The 21,162-nt window shown below is 49.8% G+C and overlaps 1 protein-coding gene across 1 annotated transcript in view; it reads left to right on the top strand.

Moving 5' to 3' along the window:
* The window catches only part of KLHL28 (kelch like family member 28), a 278,015-nt gene that overhangs the window by 142,537 nt on the left and 114,316 nt on the right, over window positions 1-21,162 (top strand). Inside the window, exon 3 of the mRNA XM_078659752.1 lies at window positions 19,608-20,051. Within this exon, the coding sequence (XP_078515878.1) occupies window positions 19,608-20,051 (444 nt within the window). The remainder of the gene's footprint in view (window positions 1-19,607; window positions 20,052-21,162) is intronic.

Below are 21,162 nucleotides of genomic sequence, written 5' to 3'. Positions count from 1 at the left end.
TGTTCACTACAGAGGAGGGGCTTTTTATTCGGGCTGGTGCAGGGACTTTGCGGGATAAGGAGGTGCTTGAGAACTTTGATGGGCAACAGTGCAAATAAATGAAAGTAATCCAGACAGTACAGCAGGCAAGGAACAATGAATCTTGCCAGGGAGCGGGTGGTTAGGAAACAATATCTGGGGATTATGGGCTGCAGGGCAGCATAGCGATAGGGACAGGGAATTCTGACTGATTGCATGGTCACAGGGCAGCCAAGTAGAAATGATTATGAATCTGGAATTGGAGCTAGACTCGTAGAGCGTGAAAGAAGATCTAATGTCACAAAAAAGTTGTTTCTCTGTATAGCATCTTGTCCTCTTTCCGTCCCATTTACGAGATACTGCTAGTGCAGGTGGAGTAAGTTACACAGACTGGAGTGATCTACCTAATCTATCACTGGCTACCACGGAATGGATTTATGAACAACTTTCCCTATAATGGGATTAATTTTGATATCTGTAAAGAATACGTCTAATATCCTCTCACATTCTAAAGTGCTACACATTCTAACATTATTATACAATAAACATTCAGTCAACATATTTATCACAGGAGTAGCAAACTGTGGAAAATCTAGAAAGGTGCAATAAAGCTGTTCAGCATTGTGAACTGCCTTTGGAAATCATGACAGCATGGCTTTTGATTTTGACAGCTTACGCAGGGTGTTTCCCTATATAAATTAGAAATTCTGGAGACAGTATGGGTAGGTATACATTGGGGATGTACTGGGAGAAGATTTTATGGGTCCATGTTCCAGATGTCCTATGTGTGGTTATCTTGAGAATTGTAAGGAAGAAGGATTTAGGGGATAGAAGTTTGCATTTAATTTGGTGGTGGTGACAGTGGACACAGTGCTTGGTCCTATTTTCTGTATGTGGTTAGGAAGGATCACCACGCATGGGAGCAGTGATGGGGACAATTTGTTGACCCCCTGTGTTGTTGTACATGGAGGGAGAGTCCAGGGAAGTTATTTGCCTTACCTGACTACAAGTGCTACATTTGTTTGACTAGAAACATGAACGTTTGAAGACCAAGCTAGGACGAGAGACCATTTTCCTTTCTGGAGGTGTTGAATTCTTGTACTTGTAACAGTTCTGGGATATTGCTTTAGGGTGTAATGAGACTCCTTTGGTTGATGGGTGGGCACAGTCTGTTTGAATCTGTTTGATACGTTCTTCATTGCAGAGATGTCTTATCAGCGGTCATGTTCACCTTTATGCTGTTTGAACGCTCTATGCAAAACCGTGACCAATCTGGATACTAATAACAATAACAAAAGTGTTCATCATACCTCTATGCCATTACATTATTAGAGACCGCAGCAAGTGTCTTGTTCAGGAACCCAGCATATAATGTTCAGCACTTATGTTGGCTTTTCTTATCTCTACCTACCCAAATGCTATCCCCCAGGGATATGCAGGAGGTTTATATAGGGGCAGTGTTCCAAATGTTATGGGACTAATCCCCGGTGGCAGAGGGGCGGTGGACGCTGCGGCAGCTCTCTCATCTGGACCTTTTAAAAACAAAATTACTGTGACTTTTTACGTGCTTTTAGCTTCACAACCGGGCTTACCTGCTGCTTCCCCCTGCTCCAGCTGGCTGCACCCCTAGCCCCGCTCCGGCACTGGGCCGGTCTTCGGAGGGCTGACGGGGCTGCAGTGCACCATCTTGGGAGGGGCAGCTATCCCGGGTCAGCGCTTGAGTCATCGCGCCTACAGGACCCTCTAAAGGCTTGCTCAAGGCGCCTGCGCAGCTATCACTAATCCCCGGTGGCAGAGGGGCGGTGGACGCTGTGGCAGCGCTCTTATCTGGACCTTTTTAAAAACAAAATTACTGTGACTTTTTACGTGCTTTTAGCTTCACAACCGGGCTTACCTGCTGCTTCCCCCTGCTCCAGCTGGCTGCACCCCTAGCCCCGCTCCGGCACTGGGCCGGTCTTCGGAGGGCTGACGGGGCTGCAGTCCACCATCTTGGGAGGGGCAGCTATCCCGGGTCAGCGCTCGAGTCATCGCGCCTACAGGACCCTCTAAAGGCTTGCTCAAGGCGCCTGCGCAGCAATCACTAATCCCCGGTGGTAGAGGGGCGGTGGACGCTGCGGCAGCGCTCTCATCTGGACCTTTTAAAAACAAATTACTGTGACTTTTTACGTGCTTTTAGCTTCACAACCGGGCTTACCTCCTGCTTCCCCCTGCTCCAGCTGGCTGCACCCCTAGCCCCGCTCCGGCACTGGGCCGGTCTTCGGAGGGCTGACGGGGCTGCAGTCCACCATCTTGGGAGGGGCAGTCACCTTTCCCTACATAAGGATCGCCTCATGCGGATGTGCAGCGGACGTGCGCAGCAGGCGCGACGAAGGCGTGCTGAAGTTGCGCCTAAGTTAAGCCCGTCCGCGGCCGGCCGGGGCTAGGGGCACTCCATCATGCCCCTTTCCTGTCCTGTTCGGCCTCGCAACTCCGCTCTTACCAGGGTTCATGGGTTCCTCCCCCCCCCCCCCCACTCTTACTCGGATCACGGAGCTTGGGCTGGCTCGGACCAGGCCCTCTACTTTCCTCCCGGTCCCCCTGCTGCCCTCATTGATTCCCCCTCCCTCCTGCCCTATTCACATGCCTGTCCCTACAACCTCTGCTTTCCTGCTGAACACCAGGTCTGCTGTTAAGCATCAGACAGAGCTTTTATTTATTTATTTATTTATTTTTTATTTTTTTGTAAACCTTTATTGGTATAGACAGGATATACAAATCTGGGCCTACAACCAAACTGGCCGGCCATAATACGTGAAAGCAGTCAAGAAGTCCAGAATGGAGTTACAGAATCAATCATAGCGAAACGTAAGCAATACAATCTTAAAAAGGGGGGGGGGGAGGAGAGAGGATCCAAACGGCCAGCAAACAGGAGCAAAGAAGGTTATTTTTTATAATAGGGCGATAAGGAGTATGACCGGCTCAGCGACAATATAGAAGAATCCGGATTCCCAAATCAAACCATCGGTAACAGAACGGCTAAAGGGCAGCCATGCAGGCATGTCAGCACTGTATATATCAGTATAAAAACAGGGCCGTGAACACAAGTCGGTATATAATTAAGAACAACTTTGCATCCCCACCACCCAGTAGCACATCGGAAACAGAACAAAGGGGCCGGAATAGCGACAACACCAAGACTAACCCGTCATACTAAACTTGGGAGAGAAGGAAAAAGGGAGGGGGGGGGGAAAGAGGAAAGAAGAGAGGGAAAGGAAAACACAAACTGAAAGAAAAGACTGCCGCGCCTAAACAAGCGCCCCGTAGCAAGGAACACATAAAAGAGCAACAATATCAACAACGAGAAGGGCATGGGAGTCTCAATGGAAAGCAGCAAAAATACAAAAAGAAGAACAGCGACATTACAGACCCCACCCCAATCATACCACGGAAGGCAAGGACAGACGCGGCACTCCAATAAAGAGATACAAAAGGGCCATAGAACTGAGGAAAATAAAACATCAAATAAGACCCAACCCACCCATCCCACCCAGCACCCCTGCAGAAGGCTACGGCCTACCCTCCAAACAGCGCGCCTGTCGCCCTAAACCAGAACCCGAAATGTAGTAGAGACAAGAGAAAGGAAGAATATAGAGACAAAAAAGGACATCAAAACAAAGGAAATAAATGGGAGGGAGGAGCAAAAGGGCAGAAACAAATACGGTCGGCTACAGCCCTCCACCCAACCATACGATCATATTACATTTGAACCAGAACGACACAATCTCGAGCGCCAAAAAAACGTACGGGGGGGGGTCTCCCACAGCACAATAATTATGAGCAACGTCGCCACAGATCCGTACATCAATAAACCACCGGGAGCCGTGCATCTCACCCCAGTCCCTTCCTAACCACAGTTACCACCCACCACAGGACAGTGTGAGGTAAACAACACGATGCGAGGCAAGCACACAATTGAAAGAGAGTACGAGCAAAACGTAGGCCAGGGAGGGCAATGAATAAGCAAGCGGGCAAAAGTTCAAATAGGCAGTTCAAATGTCTCAGCAATAGCAACAAGGGCAATAATAGACAGGAGTTCAGTCTCGCCGTTAGGAAAAGCGGGGATTTCCCTGCAAAATAGAAACACGACCTCATCAAGGCAACAGGCAGCGGTCCACCATTGGTCTCAGGCACCCGGGGAGGATCGGATCCCCGCACGACATCCAAGTCCCCAAACTCCAAACATCGAAGAGCAGGAGGTTCCAAATCCACCGGCCAGCAGACCCGTCGATGGATAGTGACAGTATCCCTCGTAGCAACCTGGGGAGGCGAGGCGGTGGCATCACTGAGGCAAGAGGGGACCATGAAGGAGCGTTCACCCAAGATGGCGGTGGACCGAATCGAGTCTTCCGGAGCACCGGGGGCCAGGGCCGCGCGTAAGGATCGTAAGGCATCAAGAACGTCTCCAATCGTAGGCTCACGCACACACGTCCAGGCCCCCGTGCAGTCCAGCAACCCAAGGCCGTCATCACGAGGAGACCCACAGCACAGGTCGTTGGTAGCCATTTTGTGAATCCAGCCTCCTCACCACCCTCCGCGATTCTCGGAACAGTTCACAAATGCGGGCCTTTACAGATTTCCGGGGGGACCCAGCAATGGCAGCCTCGGTGAAAAAAGGAGATTCGCCCAAGGCGGGGGGCCGTCTGCAATATCGCTGGCGCTCCTCTCAGAGTCCGAAGACGAGGGTCCAGGGTCGATGGACGGAGCAGCGGCGGGGGGACCCCCTCCCACGATCAGTCCACGGAGCACCGCGCCCCGCACCAGCCTCACGGCCGTCAAGGCGGGCCCGGATCAGGGTCACCGGGATGTTCTCACAACGGCTCTCACCAGTGGCGCAGTCTCTCGGCCGGGGCCGACGGTCACCACAACGCCAGGCCGGATCCGATAGGCGAGGCCCCGGTCTCAACACCACGAGGGCCCAGGTCCCTTCGGGGGGCACAACTTCGGAACCGCAGCACGCCGGAGTCTCCAGGCCAAACGGTGAGTAAGAGCGAAACGTTGCGTTGCTATTTCTTCGGAATTGTGTCGTATCTGGGCAGGATATACAACAGGATAGGCGAGTCAGGCCAGAGGGCTGACGGAGCCGAGCTACAAGGCGACCATTACGCTCGCGAGCTTGGCTCCTCCCCCAGACAGAGCTTTTTAGTGTTTTGGATCTTCACAAACCTGACCTCATGTTTTTAACAGAGACCTGGTATAGATCAGACTCTCTGCCTAACGTGCTGGCAGCCCTTCCCCCCTCCTATTCGATCCTTCGGGCCGACCGGCCGGAGGGGAAGACGGGGGGGTGGAGTGGCCTTGATCTTCCGCTCTGGACTTCATTTTCAGGTTCTTCCTTCTCCTCCCATACCTACCGCCGACTGCCTAGTGGTACGTTCGGCTTCCTTTCAGGTCCCCGTCACATACGTCTTAGTATATCGTCCCCCCTACCCCAACCCTGGTTTTATTCCTGCTCTTCAGGACCTACTAGCCACCTTAGTTGTTAATAACACAGCTGTCTGAGTGCTAGGGGATTTCAACTTCTGGCCTGGCGACCTGGCGGAAGACGCCCCGTCAAGAGATTTTTCTCAGCTCCTTTCTAGCCTTAATTTTGTTTCCCATGTCCACTCCCCCACCCATTCCCGTGGCCATACTCTGGACCAAATCTGGACGTTAAACGTCCTTATTTCTATGCCTATTGTCATTCCTTGTCTGTGGTCTGACCATTTTTTGATTTCTTTTCATTTAGACCTTAACTTGGCTAAGATACCCTTTTCCCCGAGAAACTCTTGGGCTAGGAACTGGAGCAAGGTAGACATTTCCGTCCTTTGCGCTACGTTGTCATCCTCCTGCCCTGATCTAATGGGCGCCCCTTCATCGTCCCAAGTAGCCATGCTTAATGGCTGGCTCTCGAGTGCTTGCGACCAAGAAGCCCCTCTGAGACGTGTCACTGTTAGGCGCGCTCATGAGGCGAATAAATGGTTCTCCCCCCTCCTTAAGACAAAAAAGCTGGAGGTGCGCCAAGCGGAACGCGCCTGGAGGCTTGCCTACTGCCCCTCCCGCAAAGCCCACTATAAAATTGTATGCAAGGTGTTGGAACCTAAAGTTGTCAGGTCACCTAGGGTAGCCTGGCCTAGGGTAAGACAATCTCTAATAGAGGCACATGTGCGAAGGTTGCATACTACCCAGCAGTAACCCCATGCAATTCCACTAAAAAGAATGACGCTACACCAATGTTTTGGAAAAATATGGCTTGATTTTATAAAAATAGATTTGCTTTTCTTTATCACTTTTACACCAGTATTTCTCCTTGTTCAGTTTCAATCCAAGTACTGTATTACACTTCACATCTCCATCTTATTCTGTTCAGTACATTTACATTAAGGTACATTACCAGTCTCACCCCACCTTTCTAACAATATATGCAGCCAGAGAAGGATGTCAGTGATTATCCTAGAACAGCATATGCACCTTTACCTCTTATGAGAACTTAGCACTTTTCCCCATCAGAAGGTACTTTTAGCAAAATTTCAACAGATTGTACTAGCCCCTCAGATCATGGCCCTGTGGCCGCTCTCCTCTGGACCTGAAACACAAGGTTTACTTCATCATGTCAATGTACTCCCTTCCAGGAAACAGTATGGGGAGTGAATGGGGTATCAAGGCAAGTTCCAATAGAACCAGGTCTGAATTTTCCCACACAATGGGTCCCTCTGGGAGGAACCGCTCCTCAGTCCCTCCTAGCGTTAACTCGGAGTCTCAGTCTTCACCCACCACACACTCCTTACTTACAGTGGGGCCCGCGAGGCCAGAGTCTCCGATCACTGAACAGCAAGGGAGACCTCGACAGAAGTCTCAGCCGGTAACCTCTGGCGCTCGTTTTGTTTCTTCCCGCCCGACCAGCCACTCGCTGGCGCGGGGAGGGTGGGGGTGAGGATCTCTCCGTGTGCAGCGATTGACTGCTCGTTCCCTCGCCTGACCAGGCTCTCAACTCCAGAGCTGGCGCGGGCAAAGGCTTACCACAGCTGAGAGTCGAATCTGATCTTCCGTTCCCTTCTTCCCTTCGGTCGACTCCGCCTCACGCAGTCAGTCGACTCAACCGGGCATGCGCGGGTGTGTAGTGTCTCCACACCCGAGGCCGCTCTATCCCGACGGCTCTTCCTCTTCCGCTCCGCCCACTCCAGGATCAATGGCGGTCGCACCAGAGCTGGGGAATGCCCTCCTCAGCCAAAGCCTCTCCTGCTCGATCTCGCCACTTGTTGCAGAGTTCCTGCCTTCTTTCCCTCGATGAGCCACTATTCTCACCAGCCGCCTGACATCTCAGGTATGAGGGGAAAGCTCCGCTTGGGTGAATGTCAGTGGGGAGTTGAAGGCAAGGACGTCCTTAGCTGATTTAAGGAGTCAAACGAGGAGGGATCACAATAACGAACCTTCAGCCTTAACCCTTCTCGCTTCTTGTCCAACTCTGTCAGAGTCTCACTGAGGCTTCCCAACTGGGCAATAGGCTGTACTCCTCAGCACTACAGCCACCCTCAACCATACATATCCCTTATTTCTAGGCTAGGGGTTGATCAGGCGCCCAGAGTCTCCAGGAATCCAACGCAGCGGGGTCAAGTTACCACAAGGGAGGAAGGGTGGTGAATCAATAAGGAAGCGTCTCTAGACTGGGAGGTCAACCCTTTGGCTATCCTACCCCCACCTTATGCTACTGCCTGTCCTCCAGCTGACTCACTCTGGCAAGACAAAATGGTTGCCCAGCATTCCGCCTTTTATAGGCTGACCCTCAAAGGTCAAGAAGGGACCAGAAGGTTCTGGAATGCCCTATGCTATCCTATGGGACAGATCTCAGGTGTGACAGTTGTGGCAGTTAGAAGCCACCATTTTGTAGATCTGGATTAATTCCTGTCAGGAAAGGCACCTAGGCCTGAGGTGAAAAATCATGAGGGCAAAAGAGCATCTAACCCCCAGGCCAACATATAAAAATCTGGTGAGGTCAAAAAGATATAAAGGTATGAGGGGTAAAAAGGGGACAAAATAAATAAATAATTGGAGGAGCCACGCAAAAGGCCAGACAGGTCTAACACGCGTCCCCCCCCAGCTGAAAGTGGGGAGAGCTACCCAACCCCTTGGGAGTCCTCCTCACTAAGGCGGAAATACCTAGAAAGACCGTCTGCATTGGCGTGGTCCACTCCAGGCCGATGTTCCACCCGGAAGTCCATTCCCTGTAGGGAGATGGACCATCTCAGCAACTTGGGATTCTCCCCCTTCATCTGCATCAGCCAACGAAGGGGGCGGTGGTCAGTCTGAACCAGGAAGTGCGAGCCAAACAGGTATGGCCGCAGCTTCTTCAGAGCCCACACCACCGCAAAAGCTTCCCTCTCAATTGCACTCCACTTCTGTTCCCTGGGAAGCAGTCTCCTGGATAGGAAAACTACAGGCTGATCCAGGCCCTCTTCATTCAGTTGCGATAACACTGCCCCAATGCCATGTTCTGATGCATCTGTCTGGACAATGAACTCCTTGGAGAAGTCTGGGGCCCTCAGGACCGGTGCTGCACACATTGCCTGCTTCAACCTTTCAAAGGCTTGCTGACAAGCCTCTGTCCAAACTACCCGTCGAGGTTGTTTCTTTGAGGTAAGCTCTGTGAGGGGCGCTACAATAGTGCCATACCCCTTCACAAAGCGACGGTAGTAGCCTGTGAGGCCCAGGAAAGCTCGGACCTCCGTCTGGGTCTTGGGGGGTTCCCAGGCCATGATTGCCTCAATCTTTGCCTGAAGGGGCTGCACTGTTCCCCTACCCACCAAGTGTCCTAGGTACACAACCGACCCCTGCCCAATCTGACATTTGCTGGCCTTGATTGTCAATCCAGCTTGTTTCAGGGCCTGGAGAACTGCTTGCAAATGTTGCAAATGGTCCTCCCAACTGCTACTGAAGGCAGCAATGTCATCCAGATAAGCAGCGGAGAAACTCTCCATTCCGGAGAGGACCTGGTTCACCAGCCGCTGAAAAGTGGCAGGGGCATTCTTGAGCCCAAAGGGCATCACACAAAATTGGAAGTGTCCCTCAGGCGTGGAGAAGGCTGACCTTTCCTTTGCTCTATCTGTCAGGGAGATCTGCCAGTACCCCGAAGTGAGGTCAAAGGTACTGAGATATTGGGCAGCTCCCAGCCGGTCAATTAATTCATCCGCCCTAGGGATCGGATGAGCATCAGTTTTTGTGACTGAATTCAGTCCCCGGTAATCCACACAGAACCTCAGTTCTGGAGTGGTGCCTGGTGGAGCGGCTTTTGGCACTAGAACCACCGGACTGGACCAGGGGCTGTTGGAAGGTTCTATGACTCCTAGCTCTAGCATCTTGGCAACCTCACCATGGATGCTAGCCTTCACCTTGTCGGACAGCCGGTAGGTCTTTGACTTCACTGGTGGGCTGTCCCCTGTGTCCACATCATGGGTACACAGGTGAGTCCTTCCCGGGACAAGGGAGAACAACGTAGAGTACTGCTCCAGTATCTGGCGGCAGTCCTCCCGCTGTTCAGGAGTTAGGGATGGAGAGAGAATCACTCCCTCCACCGACCCATCCTTTTCCTGAGACGAAAATAAGTCCGGGAGAGGTTCGCTTTCCGCTTCCTCTCCCCCATCAGTCACCATCATTAAGATAACCTCGGGCCTCTCATGGTGGGGTTTGAGTCGGTTGGCATGAAGCACCCGCAGGGGCTGTCGTGGGGTCTTTAGGTCCACCAGGTATGTGGCCTTACCCTTCTTCTCCAACACCTCAAAGGAGCCTGTCCAGCGATCCTGGAGGGCACTTAGCTCTCCAGGCTCCATCACCCACACTTTCTGGCCAGGCTACAATTCCACCTGGTGAGCGTTGTGGTCATACCACTCCTTCATCACTGCCTGGCTGGCCTCCAAGTTGTCAGAAGCTTCCTTCCACAACTTCGCCATTTGGCTCCTGAAGGCCAGCATGTAGCTCACCACATCCTGGGGGGGTTTCCTGGGAGACTTTTCCCATCCATCCTTCACCAGGCTGAGAGGACCGGGTACAGGGTGCCCATACAGAAGCTCGAAGGGGCTGAAGCCCACTCCCTTCTGTGGCACTTCCCTGTAGGAGAATAGCAAACAGGGTAGGAGGACGTCCCACTTCCTCCGCAGGCTCTCGGGCAGACTTCTGATCATGCCCTTCAAGGTCTTGTTGAACCTTTCCACCAGTCCATTGGACTGGGGGTGACAGGGAGTGGTGAACCGGTAGGTCACTCCACACTCCTTCCACATTGCCCACATGTACGCTGACATAAAGTTGGTCCCCCTGTTGGACACAACTTCTTTGGGGAAACCCACTCGGGTAAAGATCCCCATTAGGGCCCTAGCCACCACAGGTGCAGTGACAGTCCTCAGAGGTATTGCCTCTGGGTACCGTGTGGCATGATCCACCAGAACCAGGATAAACCTGTGACCAGCTGTTGTTGGTGGATCCAATGGCCCTACAATGTCGATGCCCACCCTTTCAAAGGGGGTGCTAACGACTGGAAGTGGTTCCAGGGGAGCTTTCAGCTTCACCCCTGTTTTCCCACTGCCCTGGCAGGATACACATGTCCGACAGTAGGTGTTAGACGCCACTTTCATCTGAGGCCAGTAAAAGTGGGGGACAAGCCGAGCAAAGGTCTTGTCCTGACCTAAGTGTCCTGCCAAGGGTATTGCATGAGCCAATTCCAGCAGAAAGGCTCGGTACCGTTGCGGGACTACCAAGGCCCTTGATGAACCAGGTAAGGGTACCTTGGGTTCACTGTAGAGGAGTCCATCCTCCCAGTAAATGTGTTAGTGTCCCGCAACGTCCCCTGCTGCCTGGGCTTCAGCCTGTCGCCTCAATCCCTCAAGGGTAGGGCACTCCTTCTGGCCCTTACAGAACTCCTCTCTGGTAGGCCCTCCCTCCACATGCCACTCAGCAGGGATGGGCAGGTCCTCCAGAGAAACTACTTCCCCCTCCACGGACTCCTGGTCCACCACCGCAGGTGGCTGATCTGTCACATGAGGTGTGGAAGCCGAAGCAGGCTTCTCCTGTCTTCGGGTCTGTCCCTTTTTGGCAGCGGGTTGGGCCATTGTTCCAGGCTCCAACCCAGGCGAACTCCCTCTCCGGGCAGTCGCAGACCTTGTGCTTACACGGGCCCAATCAGGTGTACCTAGCATCGCTGAATGCGTCCGGTATTCCACCTCTCTCCAAGCATTGTGCTCCATGTCATTCCCCAACAGACAATCAACTGGCACGGCAGGGCTTACGGCAACTCGAAGTGAACCTGCAACCCCTTCCCACTCAAAGGGAACCTCCGCCACGGGGTAGTGGCCCATTCTGCCGTCAGCCATCGCGGCGGGGTGGAGTACATTGGGAATTACCTGCTCTGGAGACACCAGATGACTTCTCACCATAGTCATACTGGCTCCTGTATCTCTCAGAGCCTCCCCTCTCTGGCCATTGATGGTGATCCACTGCCCATACTTGATAGTATTTGGGGGCACCTGGATCTTAGGAACCATCTCCCGTTCTCCCAGGGACACTAAGGTGACACCCGCCCACTCACTCCCCTTATCTAAGGGCAACTCCTCCCCGAGCGCTACACTAGCTACTCCCGGGGCTTTTCCTCCAGTGGGAGGGGGTGGTCTCTTTGGGCATCTGACATCTCCCTTATAATGTCCAACACCACCACACTCAAAACAGTGGACAACCCTTGGCTGCTGGCTTTGGCCAGGATGAGGGTTTCTGGGCGGGTTAGCCTTAGGGGTGAAACCTGTTCCCTTTCCCTGGAAACTGTTTTGGGGACCTTTAGAGAACTCCCGTTTTTTATCTCCCCCCTCCTTCTTCTGAGGGGCGCCCTGTCCGGCCTTTTGGGAATCCCCTCCAGTCCCCTTTGAGGACACCCGGGTACTTGCCCAGATGTCCGCCTCCTCTGCAAGCTTCCGGGGGTTGGGCAGCTTGCTGTCCACCAGGTGCTGGCGCAGCTCGGGAAAATGTTTCTCGAGTAGATGCTCTTTCAAAAAAAGATCATACAACCCCTCATAATCCTTCACCTCACTGCCCTGTACCCAGCCCTCCAATGCCTTCCTTGCATAATCTAGGAAGTCCACCCAGTTCTGGGTGCTTAACTTGTGGCTCCCCCTGAACTTCTGGCGATACTTTTCTGGGGTTAACATAAACTTCCTGATCAACGCTAACTTCATAGTGGGGTAGTTGGTCTTCTCCTTTGGCTCTAAGGCTAACAAGGTGTCCTGACCAGTAGGAGGCATGTACTTGTACAACCCCCCCCCCAGTGTTTCTCCTAGATCCCCTGGGCTCTTAAGGAGACCTCATAGGCAGCCAGCCACTTGGCTATGTCATTCCCCTGACTATAGCTGGCAACTATATCCTTAGGCAGGTAGGGTCTGGACTCCCTGGTTGGTTCTCTGGTTTCGCAGCCACCATTTGGAGAGTTGGCGAGTCCTAACTGTAGAGCCTTGAGTTCTAGCTCTTTTAGTCTAAGCTCATGAGTTATCCTCTGTTCCTCCTTCTCCTGTTCTAACCTGGCTAACTCCCACTTCAGCTTCCTTTTTTCCCTCCTGTCTGTGAGTTCCGCTTCGGTCAAGCTTCCCCCGGAGACACTACTGCCCCCCCCTAGAGGAGGTCATTGGTCCTGGGAGTAGGTTTTCCACCTCAGGGTGGAATAATCCCTCTACCTCTATGACCGTGTCCCGGTCTGTCCCCTCATCCTCCTCCTTCCCTTCACGGTGTGCTTCCACCCAAGCCCTCAAACTGGTCTGGAGTTCCCCCTTCTTGGCACCACGCTTTAAGAACACCCCCATTTGTTGACAGAAGTCCTTTAGCTGGGCCACAGAATAAGTGTCCAGTTCTTCCAGTGCAAATTCCATTTTGCAAGAGGCAATTCAGGGTCAAACACACAAAAAGAATAGAGTTACAAGGGCAACCTGAAGCTACCTCCACCCCACCACCAGGAATAAATTTGGAAAAAAGCAAAAGTAAAAATTAGGAGGGCCGCTAGGAGAAAACTCCAGGTGTAGGTTAGTGGATTACACTTTGTTACTGCAGAGTAGTCGCAACCACAGTCACCATCCCACCGCTGCCACCAATATGTTGGAACCTAAAGTTGTCAGGTCACCTAGGGTAGCCTGGCCTAGGGTAAGACAATCTCTAATAGAGGCACATGTGCGAAGGTTGCATACTACCCAGCAGTAACCCCATGCAATTCCACTAAAAAGAATGACGCTACACCAATGTTTTGGAAAAATATGGCTTGATTTTATAAAAATAGATTTGCTTTTCTTTATCACTTTTACACCAGTATTTCTCCTTGTTCAGTTTCAATCCAAGTACTGTATTACACTTCACATCTCCATCTTATTCTGTTCAGTACATTTACATTAAGATACATTACCAGTCTCACCCCACCTTTCTAAAATATATGCAGCCAGAGAAGGATGTCAGTGATTATCCTAGAACAGCATATGCACCTTTACCTCTTATGAGAACTTAGCACTTTTCCCCATCAGAAGGTACTTTTAGCAAAATTTCAACAGATTGTACTAGCCCCTCAGATCATGGCCCTGTGGCCGCTCTCCTCTGGACCTGAAACACAAGGTTTACTTCGTCATGTCAATTTACTCCCTTCCAGGAAACAGTATGGGGAGTGAATGGGGTATCAAGGGAAGTTCCAATAGAACCAGGTCTGAATTTTCCCACACAATGGGTCCCTCTGGGAGGAACCGCTCCTCAGTCCCTCCTAGCGTTAACTCGGAGTCTCAGTCTTCACCCACCACACACTCCTTACTTACAGTGGGGCCCGCGAGGCCAGAGTCTCCGATCACTGAACAGCAAGGGAGACCTCGACAGAAGTCTCAGCCGGTAACCTCTGGCGCTCGTTTTGTTTCTTCCCGCCCGACCAGCCACTCGCTGTCAGCGCTGGCGCGGGGAGGGTGGGGGTGAGGATCTCTCCGTGTGCAGCGATCGACTGCTCGCTCCCTCGCCTGACCAGGCTCTCAACTCCAGAGCTGGCGGGGGCAAAGGCTTACCACAGCTGAGAGTCGAATCTGATCTTCCGTTCCCTTCTTCCCTTCGGTCGACTCCGCCTCACGCAGTCAGTCGACTCAACCAGGCATGCGCGGGTGTGTAGTGTCTCCACACCCGAGGCTGCTCTATCCCGACGGCTCTTCCTCTTCCGCTCCGCCCACTCCAGGATCAATGGCGGTCGCACCAGCGCTGGGGAATGCCCTCCTCAGCCAAAGCCTCTCCTGCTCGATCTCGCCACTTGTTGCAGAGTCCCTGCCTTCTTTCCCTCAATGAGCCACTATTCTCACCAGCCGCCTGACATCTTAGGTATGAGGGGAAAGCTCCGCTTGGGTGAATGTCAGTGGGGAGTTGAAGGCAAGGACGTCCTTAGCTGATTTAAGGAGTCAAACGAGGAGGGATCACAATAACGAACCTTCAGCCTTAACCCTTCTCGCTTCTTGTCCAACTCTGTCAGAGTCTCACTGAGGCTTCCCAACTGGGCAATAGGCTGTACTCCTCAGCACTACAGCCACCCTCAACCACACATATCCCTTATTTCTAGGCTAGGGGTTGATCAGGCGCCCAGAGTCTCCAGGAATCCAACGCAGCGGGGTCAAGTTACCACAAGGGAGGAAGGGTGGTGAATCAATAAGGAAGCGTCCCTAGACTGGGAGGTCAACCCTTTGGCTATCCTACCCCCACCTTATGCTACTGCCTGTCCTCCAGCTGACTCACTCTGGCAAGACAAAATGGTTGCCCAGCATTCCGCCTTTTATAGGCTGACCCTCAAAGGTCCAGAAGGTTCTGGAATGCCCTATGCTATCCTATGGGACAGATCTCAGGTGTGACAGTTGTGGCAGTTAGAAGCCACCATTTTGTAGATCTGGATTAATTCCTGTCAGGAAAGGCACCTAGGCCTGAGGTGAAAAATCATGAGGGCAAAAGAGCAACTAACCCCCAGGCCAACATATAAAAATCTGGTGAGGTCAAAAAGATATAAAGGTATGAGGGGCAAAAAGGGGACAAAATAAATAAATAATTGGAGGAGTCACGCAAAAGGCCAGACAGGTCTAACACGAATATAAAAACGCCATCTTACAGGCTAAGACTGATTACTTTTCTGAGAAAATCCTTGCCGCTGAGAGCCAGCCCAGGGAAATCTTCGCCACAGTGCGCGAGCTGGCTTCCTCGGACAGGACTTCCCCCAAAATTCTTCCCTCTCAGCTGCTGTGCGATTCGCTCAACAACTATTTTATCGACAAGGTCGCACTGATTAAATCCAACATCCCTCCCCCTCCCTTTTCTGATCCTCAGCCCCCGATTAACAGGCTGACAATTAACTTCATTCCCCCCTTAACCAAGGAGTCTCTCCTTCCCCTTTTGGCCCGTGTTGAGTCAGGATCCCCAGCTGATGTCTGCCCCGCCCATGTCCTGCGAAAGATTTTTTCCGACTCTTACTTGCCACCTCTGACTTTTCTGAACGAGTCCCTATGCAAAGGCACAGTGCCTGCCCTCCACAAGGCAGCCGCCATTATCCCTATCCTAAAAAAATCAGGGGTTGACCCGGCTGCCCCTGCCAACTACCGTCCGATCTCACTCCTCCCTTTTTTGGGTAAGGTCCTCGAGACCCATGTCACCCAGACACTGAGCCTCTTCGTGGAGGACAGCGGCTATCTTGCCCCCTGTCAGTCTGGTTTCCACCCTCGACACTCGACCGAGAAGGTGGTCATCTCGGTCATGGACCAGCTCAGGGAAGGACTAGACACCAACACCTCCCAGGCCCTCGTCCTCCTCGACCTATCCGCCGCCTTCGACACGGTTGATCACTCTATCTTACTATCCCGTGTCAGGGCGGCGGGTATGGGGGGTTCGACTCTGGCCTGGATTAGCTCCTTCCTTAACGGCCGCACTCAGGCTGTCTATCTAGCCGACTTTTCAGCTCCCCCGCGAGAAGTTCAGTGTGGTGTTCCTCAAGGGTCCTCCCTTTCTCCCTTATTATTTAACCTGTACATCCTTCCCCTTGTGCTTGCCTTACAACAGATGGAGGTCACGGTGTATAATTACGCCGATGACCTCCAGCTGATCTTTAACCTTTCCCCTTCCCAATCTGGTGTTTATTCTTTTCAGTCGGTCATGCTATTTATCCGGGATTGGATGAATCATAACCACCTGAAACTCAACCCGGATAAAACTGAGTTAGTTTTGACCGGCGACGCTGGTAGTCCCTGGTCCCCTATCTTTTGGCCCCCGTCTTTAGGTTCCCCTCCACTACCCTCTCCTTCTGTCAAAACCCTCGGTATCACCATCAACCATCAACTCACCCTTCACTCCCAGATTAGTTCTGTTGTGTCTTCCTGTTTTTTTATGCTCCGAACCATTCGGAAAATCTCTCGTTTCTTCTCTGTCCCTGCCCTTAAACTGATTCTGATGGCGATGGTTCTTTCTCGGCTAGATTACGGGAACATCGTGTATAACGGTGCTCCCATCTATGCCCTCCAGCGCCTTCAGGCAATTCAGAACCAGGCGGCCCGATTGATTTTCGGGCTGCCTAAATTTCACCATTCCTCACCCTTACTGAAGTCCCTTCACTGGCTGCCGATTAAGGAGCGGGCCTTATTCAAACTAGGCTGCACCACCTTCCAAGCCCGAGCGGCAACGGCGCCTGCCTATATTTCCTCGGCAATTCAAGCTTATCAGCCTACTAGGGAGTTGCGCTCTTCCTCCATGCGTCTTCTGACAGTTCCCCGCTTCAAGAAGAGTCGGATGGGGGGCTTGACATTTTCTGTCCTGGCCGCTTCCTTTTGGAACTCCCTTCCGTTGGCCTTACGCTCAACTGCCTCCTACATGGAGTTCCGAAAATCACTCAAAACTTTTCTCTTCCTGAAAGCTTTCCCAGCTTAAAAATCCTCTTGCTCCCCTGTCTTTGGTTTTAGTGTTTACCAGCGCCATGAAGCCGCACGGCATACGCGCGCTTTATAAATTCTTTTAAATTAAATTAAATGGGCGACTTTTGACCAAATTGGTTGTAAAATATGAGTGGGTGTACCTAATTGAAGGAAAAGTAAAATATCACAGGATGCAAACCATGGATGCAGCCTATCAATATCTCAAAGGAAACTTTTTTTAACAAAATAATTGTTTTATTACTAAACAGCTAGCTGTTTATCAAGGCCATACATCTGCAAGCTGTGTGAAGAAAAGATGAATAAGCCACTTGCCAAGGCTGTACATATATATACATAAAGGAAATATAAACATTGCTGAAAGTGCATCAGTTCCATGATGTATTTTATACATGCGTTTGCCATAAAAAGCAAGTGAATGTGTGATAGAATGATTCTCAAAGTAACGCTACTGCCATGGCAAGATTATGTAACTTGAAACACCAGTGAACTTGTACACTGAAAAAATAATAATTTCAGATAGCTAAACCAGATAGAAAAACGCTACGCTAAGATGGAGCAGACGGCCAGTGGTATGGAAAGGAAATAACATAGGAGCAGAGCTGGGAGGAGGGTGAGAGGTCCATCAAGTTATCATGCTGTCCCCTCCATCCACCATACCTGCTTTGGGTGGATTTTCTAGGGCAAAGGTACCTCTGCTAATTGCTCTGAGTTCTTGACTTTGTTGTTGGTTGACATGATATTGTGTCTATATTACGGACACCTGATGTGGCAAGCATAGAAGACTATAATCCTGTCTCATTGTGTGTCTGCCTCCTTTTCTCTTACTCCTCTTTTCCATGGCTCTGGACTCTTCTGACTGTCCAGGAGGTGTATTTGTTGCCTTATACACTCCTATGCGTGTCCTAGAGATGCTGTCTTTCTTGTCTCCTTGCCAGAAGCACTCTTAAGTGAGTGGCGGTTCCTGTTGCCAAGATAGTGTTTTTTGTCACAAAATTGCAGATTTATTATCTTTTTTCACATGAATGACAGCTCATTGTTTTCATATGATTCACTCCGAGAAGATCCTTGTTCAAAAATCTAAGCAGAGTCCAACAATCGACCTTTTTCCCCTCACAAGGGAAAAAGAACAAAAAAAACCTATAATTTGTTGCAGGTTTGTGTAACTCATCGCAGACTGCTAACAACATCCTGGTTTTTCATCAGGACCGTGCACCCGCTGTTGGGTCACCACAAAGCAGAATTTTAAAAAACTTTCTTTGCTGTAGTGCAGATGCCGGCTTAAGTGCCATAAATAATAATCTATTTTAAAGAAGGGAACCCAGTAGGCAATTGGTCAGGGTCATTGGGTGCATATATAATTTCTAAAGACAGGGGTCCCTAGACAGTTTAGAGATACTCAGGGTAATAAATATAGGCTAAATAGACTCTATAGTCTAATATTCAATAAGTGCATGAAAGAATTTCATACAAAGTTCAAGTGGGACACAGCCTGCGTCCTACTAACACAAATAGACAAAAATTAGGGAAGGGTTCAGGCAAGGGGATCAAGTCTGCATAACATAGAATATAGCAGATTTGAATTATGTAGAAACACCATTGTACAATAGGATACACAATGTATTACATGCATATGGTGTACAAATTGTCGACGGCGTTTTGATCCCCAGGGTAGGGGGGGATCATCTTTGGGACATTATAAAATTCATTCCTGTGTACAGTTAGCTCCGGACATTACAATATTCATGTCTAGTTAGAGCCAGTATGTGGGCAACGAACAACGAGGTGAGGTTGCTGGGCTCAATTCACTTAGTAAAGTGACTCAGGACCTAACAGTGTCCGAGGGAATTAATAATATTCAAATATGCCGGGATCGCTGGGTATGATTTCCGTGGTGGGAATCAGGACATACGAGCCGCAGTGCGTCAATGGCAGACTGTGGCTGACTTCACAAATGAAGACCGAGAGTTACCTCGGACTCTGTGTTAGGTCCTGAGTCACTTTACTAAGTGAATTGAGCTCAGCAACCTCGCCTCATCGTTCGTTGCCCACATAATTGCTCTAACCCAACATGAATATTGTAATGTCCGAAGCTAATTGTACACAGCCATGAGTTTCATAATGTCCAGAAGAAGATCCCCCTACCTTGCCCTAGGGATCGGAACGCCGTTGACAATTTGTACCCCATATGCATGTAATACATTGTGTATCCTATTGTTCAATGGTGTTTCCACGTAATTCAAATCTGCTATATTCTATGTTATGTAGACTCGCTCCCCTTGCCTGAACCCTTCCCTAATTGTGGCCTGTCTATTTGTGTTAGTAGGACGCAGGCTGTGTCCCACTTGAATTTTGTATGAAATTATTTCCATGCACTTATTGAATATTAAACTCTGTCAGGCTGGACAAAGAATATAGAGTCTATTTAGCCTATATTTATTACCCTGAGTATCTCTAAACTGTCTAGGGACCCCTGTCTTTAGAAATTATGAATAATAATCTGGCAGTCTGTCCGTGCCCTGTGGACGTGCTTTGAGCATTCATATTTTAAAGAGTTGCATACATAGAGGTAAATGTAAATGTTCATTGTGGGATCCAGTAACTGCTTATAATCCTGTCTCTTGTGTTTTGTTTTTTTTGTAGTGTGGAAATGTACTTTCCTCAGAATGACAAGTGGATGGGACTGGCACCTCTCAGCATTCCACGATTTGAATTAGGAGTTTGTGTCCTGGACCAGAAAGTGTATGTTGTCGGCGGCATTGCCACTCACAGCCGACAAGGCATCACCTACAAAAACCATGAAAACTCTGTGGAAAGTTGGGATCCCGATACAAATACATGGACGTCCCTTAGGAGGATGACTGAGAGTAGAAGTACTCTGGGAGTAGTGGTTTTAGCAGGAGAGCTATATGCCTTAGGAGGATATGATGGTCAGTCGTACTTACAGTCTGTTGAAAAATATATTCCAAAGGTCAAAGAATGGCAACCTGTTGCACCGATGATTAAAACAAGAAGCTGTTTTGCTGCTGCTGTGTTGGATGGAATGATTTATGCGATTGGTGGTTATGGCCCTGCTCATATGAACAGGTAAGCATTTTTCTAAAGTAGAACACTGCAGACCAGGTAAGGAAAGCTTTCTTGCTTCGACCTTTCTACACTGATACAAGATGTGCAAGTACAAGATTCCCTTGGGGTAATTCGCCATCTAATAAAAGTTTCCATCAAGGTCATTAGGAGTCCGCTCTGGGTCTAATTATCTATTTCTTGAGCAGTGTCAACATGTGCAAGCAGTAGGGGAATTGTTTATTTTTTCTCTTTGTATTGTCACCTGAGATCTGTATCCTCTAACCTGAAAGAATGACCTGGTTATGCTTGCCAGCCAAGTCTCACTGAGCGCTTGTGACCACTTTGTTTACGATATTCAGATGTATTCATAGTGGGGTTATAGGATTAGTACAATTTATACCATGGACTATTTGGGGGCAATTGTAAATATATTCTAGCCGATTCTGTCATGCCAAGTAACTTGGGACATTTAGGAACTTACGACAAATGTGCCTTACAGAGTGGCGAATGATTAGAAAATTAAATTATATTAATAAAGTGTATATAAATGAAGAAGGAAAATCGAAAATGTTCTGCAGACTTGAATGATTGATTCGTAGGAGCAGTGCACCTGCATCAAACAGAATATAGGAGGGACAATGGTGCCTCAAATTTATATAGATGTTTTTTTTAATGTGTGAATTAAATTAAATATTTCATAATTTGTCTATATGCTAGATGAATGCTCGTTTCTGAAGTCTTGTGTGGTCCTGTGGTTCGAATCATTAACATTGCTTCCCCAGCTTCCAGTAATGGGTCCCCTAATTCCAATAATGATTTAGTGGGGGTCCCCACGTTTCATTAATGATTAAGTGGGGGTCCACAGAAGTCGAAAGGTTAAGAACCACTGGAATTCAGAATTGTAAAGTATTTAGCTTTGATACCATCGCTGTAGTCCTGAGTTTGAGATGTCATCAGATGCACCATAAACTGTAATTTAGTAACGATTTAGTGATCTTTGCTACTGTTATATAATTGATTTTGCAGACTACAATATTTAGGAAAACTTTCAAATATCTGACCTTGCTGGACTGTAAATATGCAGTGCAATATTTACTTGCTACCCTTCCAGGATTAATGTTTGCCCATTTGA

This window comes from Lissotriton helveticus, chromosome 9 (assembly GCF_964261635.1).
Source record: "Lissotriton helveticus chromosome 9, aLisHel1.1, whole genome shotgun sequence".
In the NCBI taxonomy this organism is placed as follows: domain Eukaryota; kingdom Metazoa; phylum Chordata; class Amphibia; order Caudata; family Salamandridae; genus Lissotriton; species Lissotriton helveticus.
Note: the sequence above shows the minus strand (reverse complement) of the source record. Positions and strands in the feature narration are given on the sequence as shown.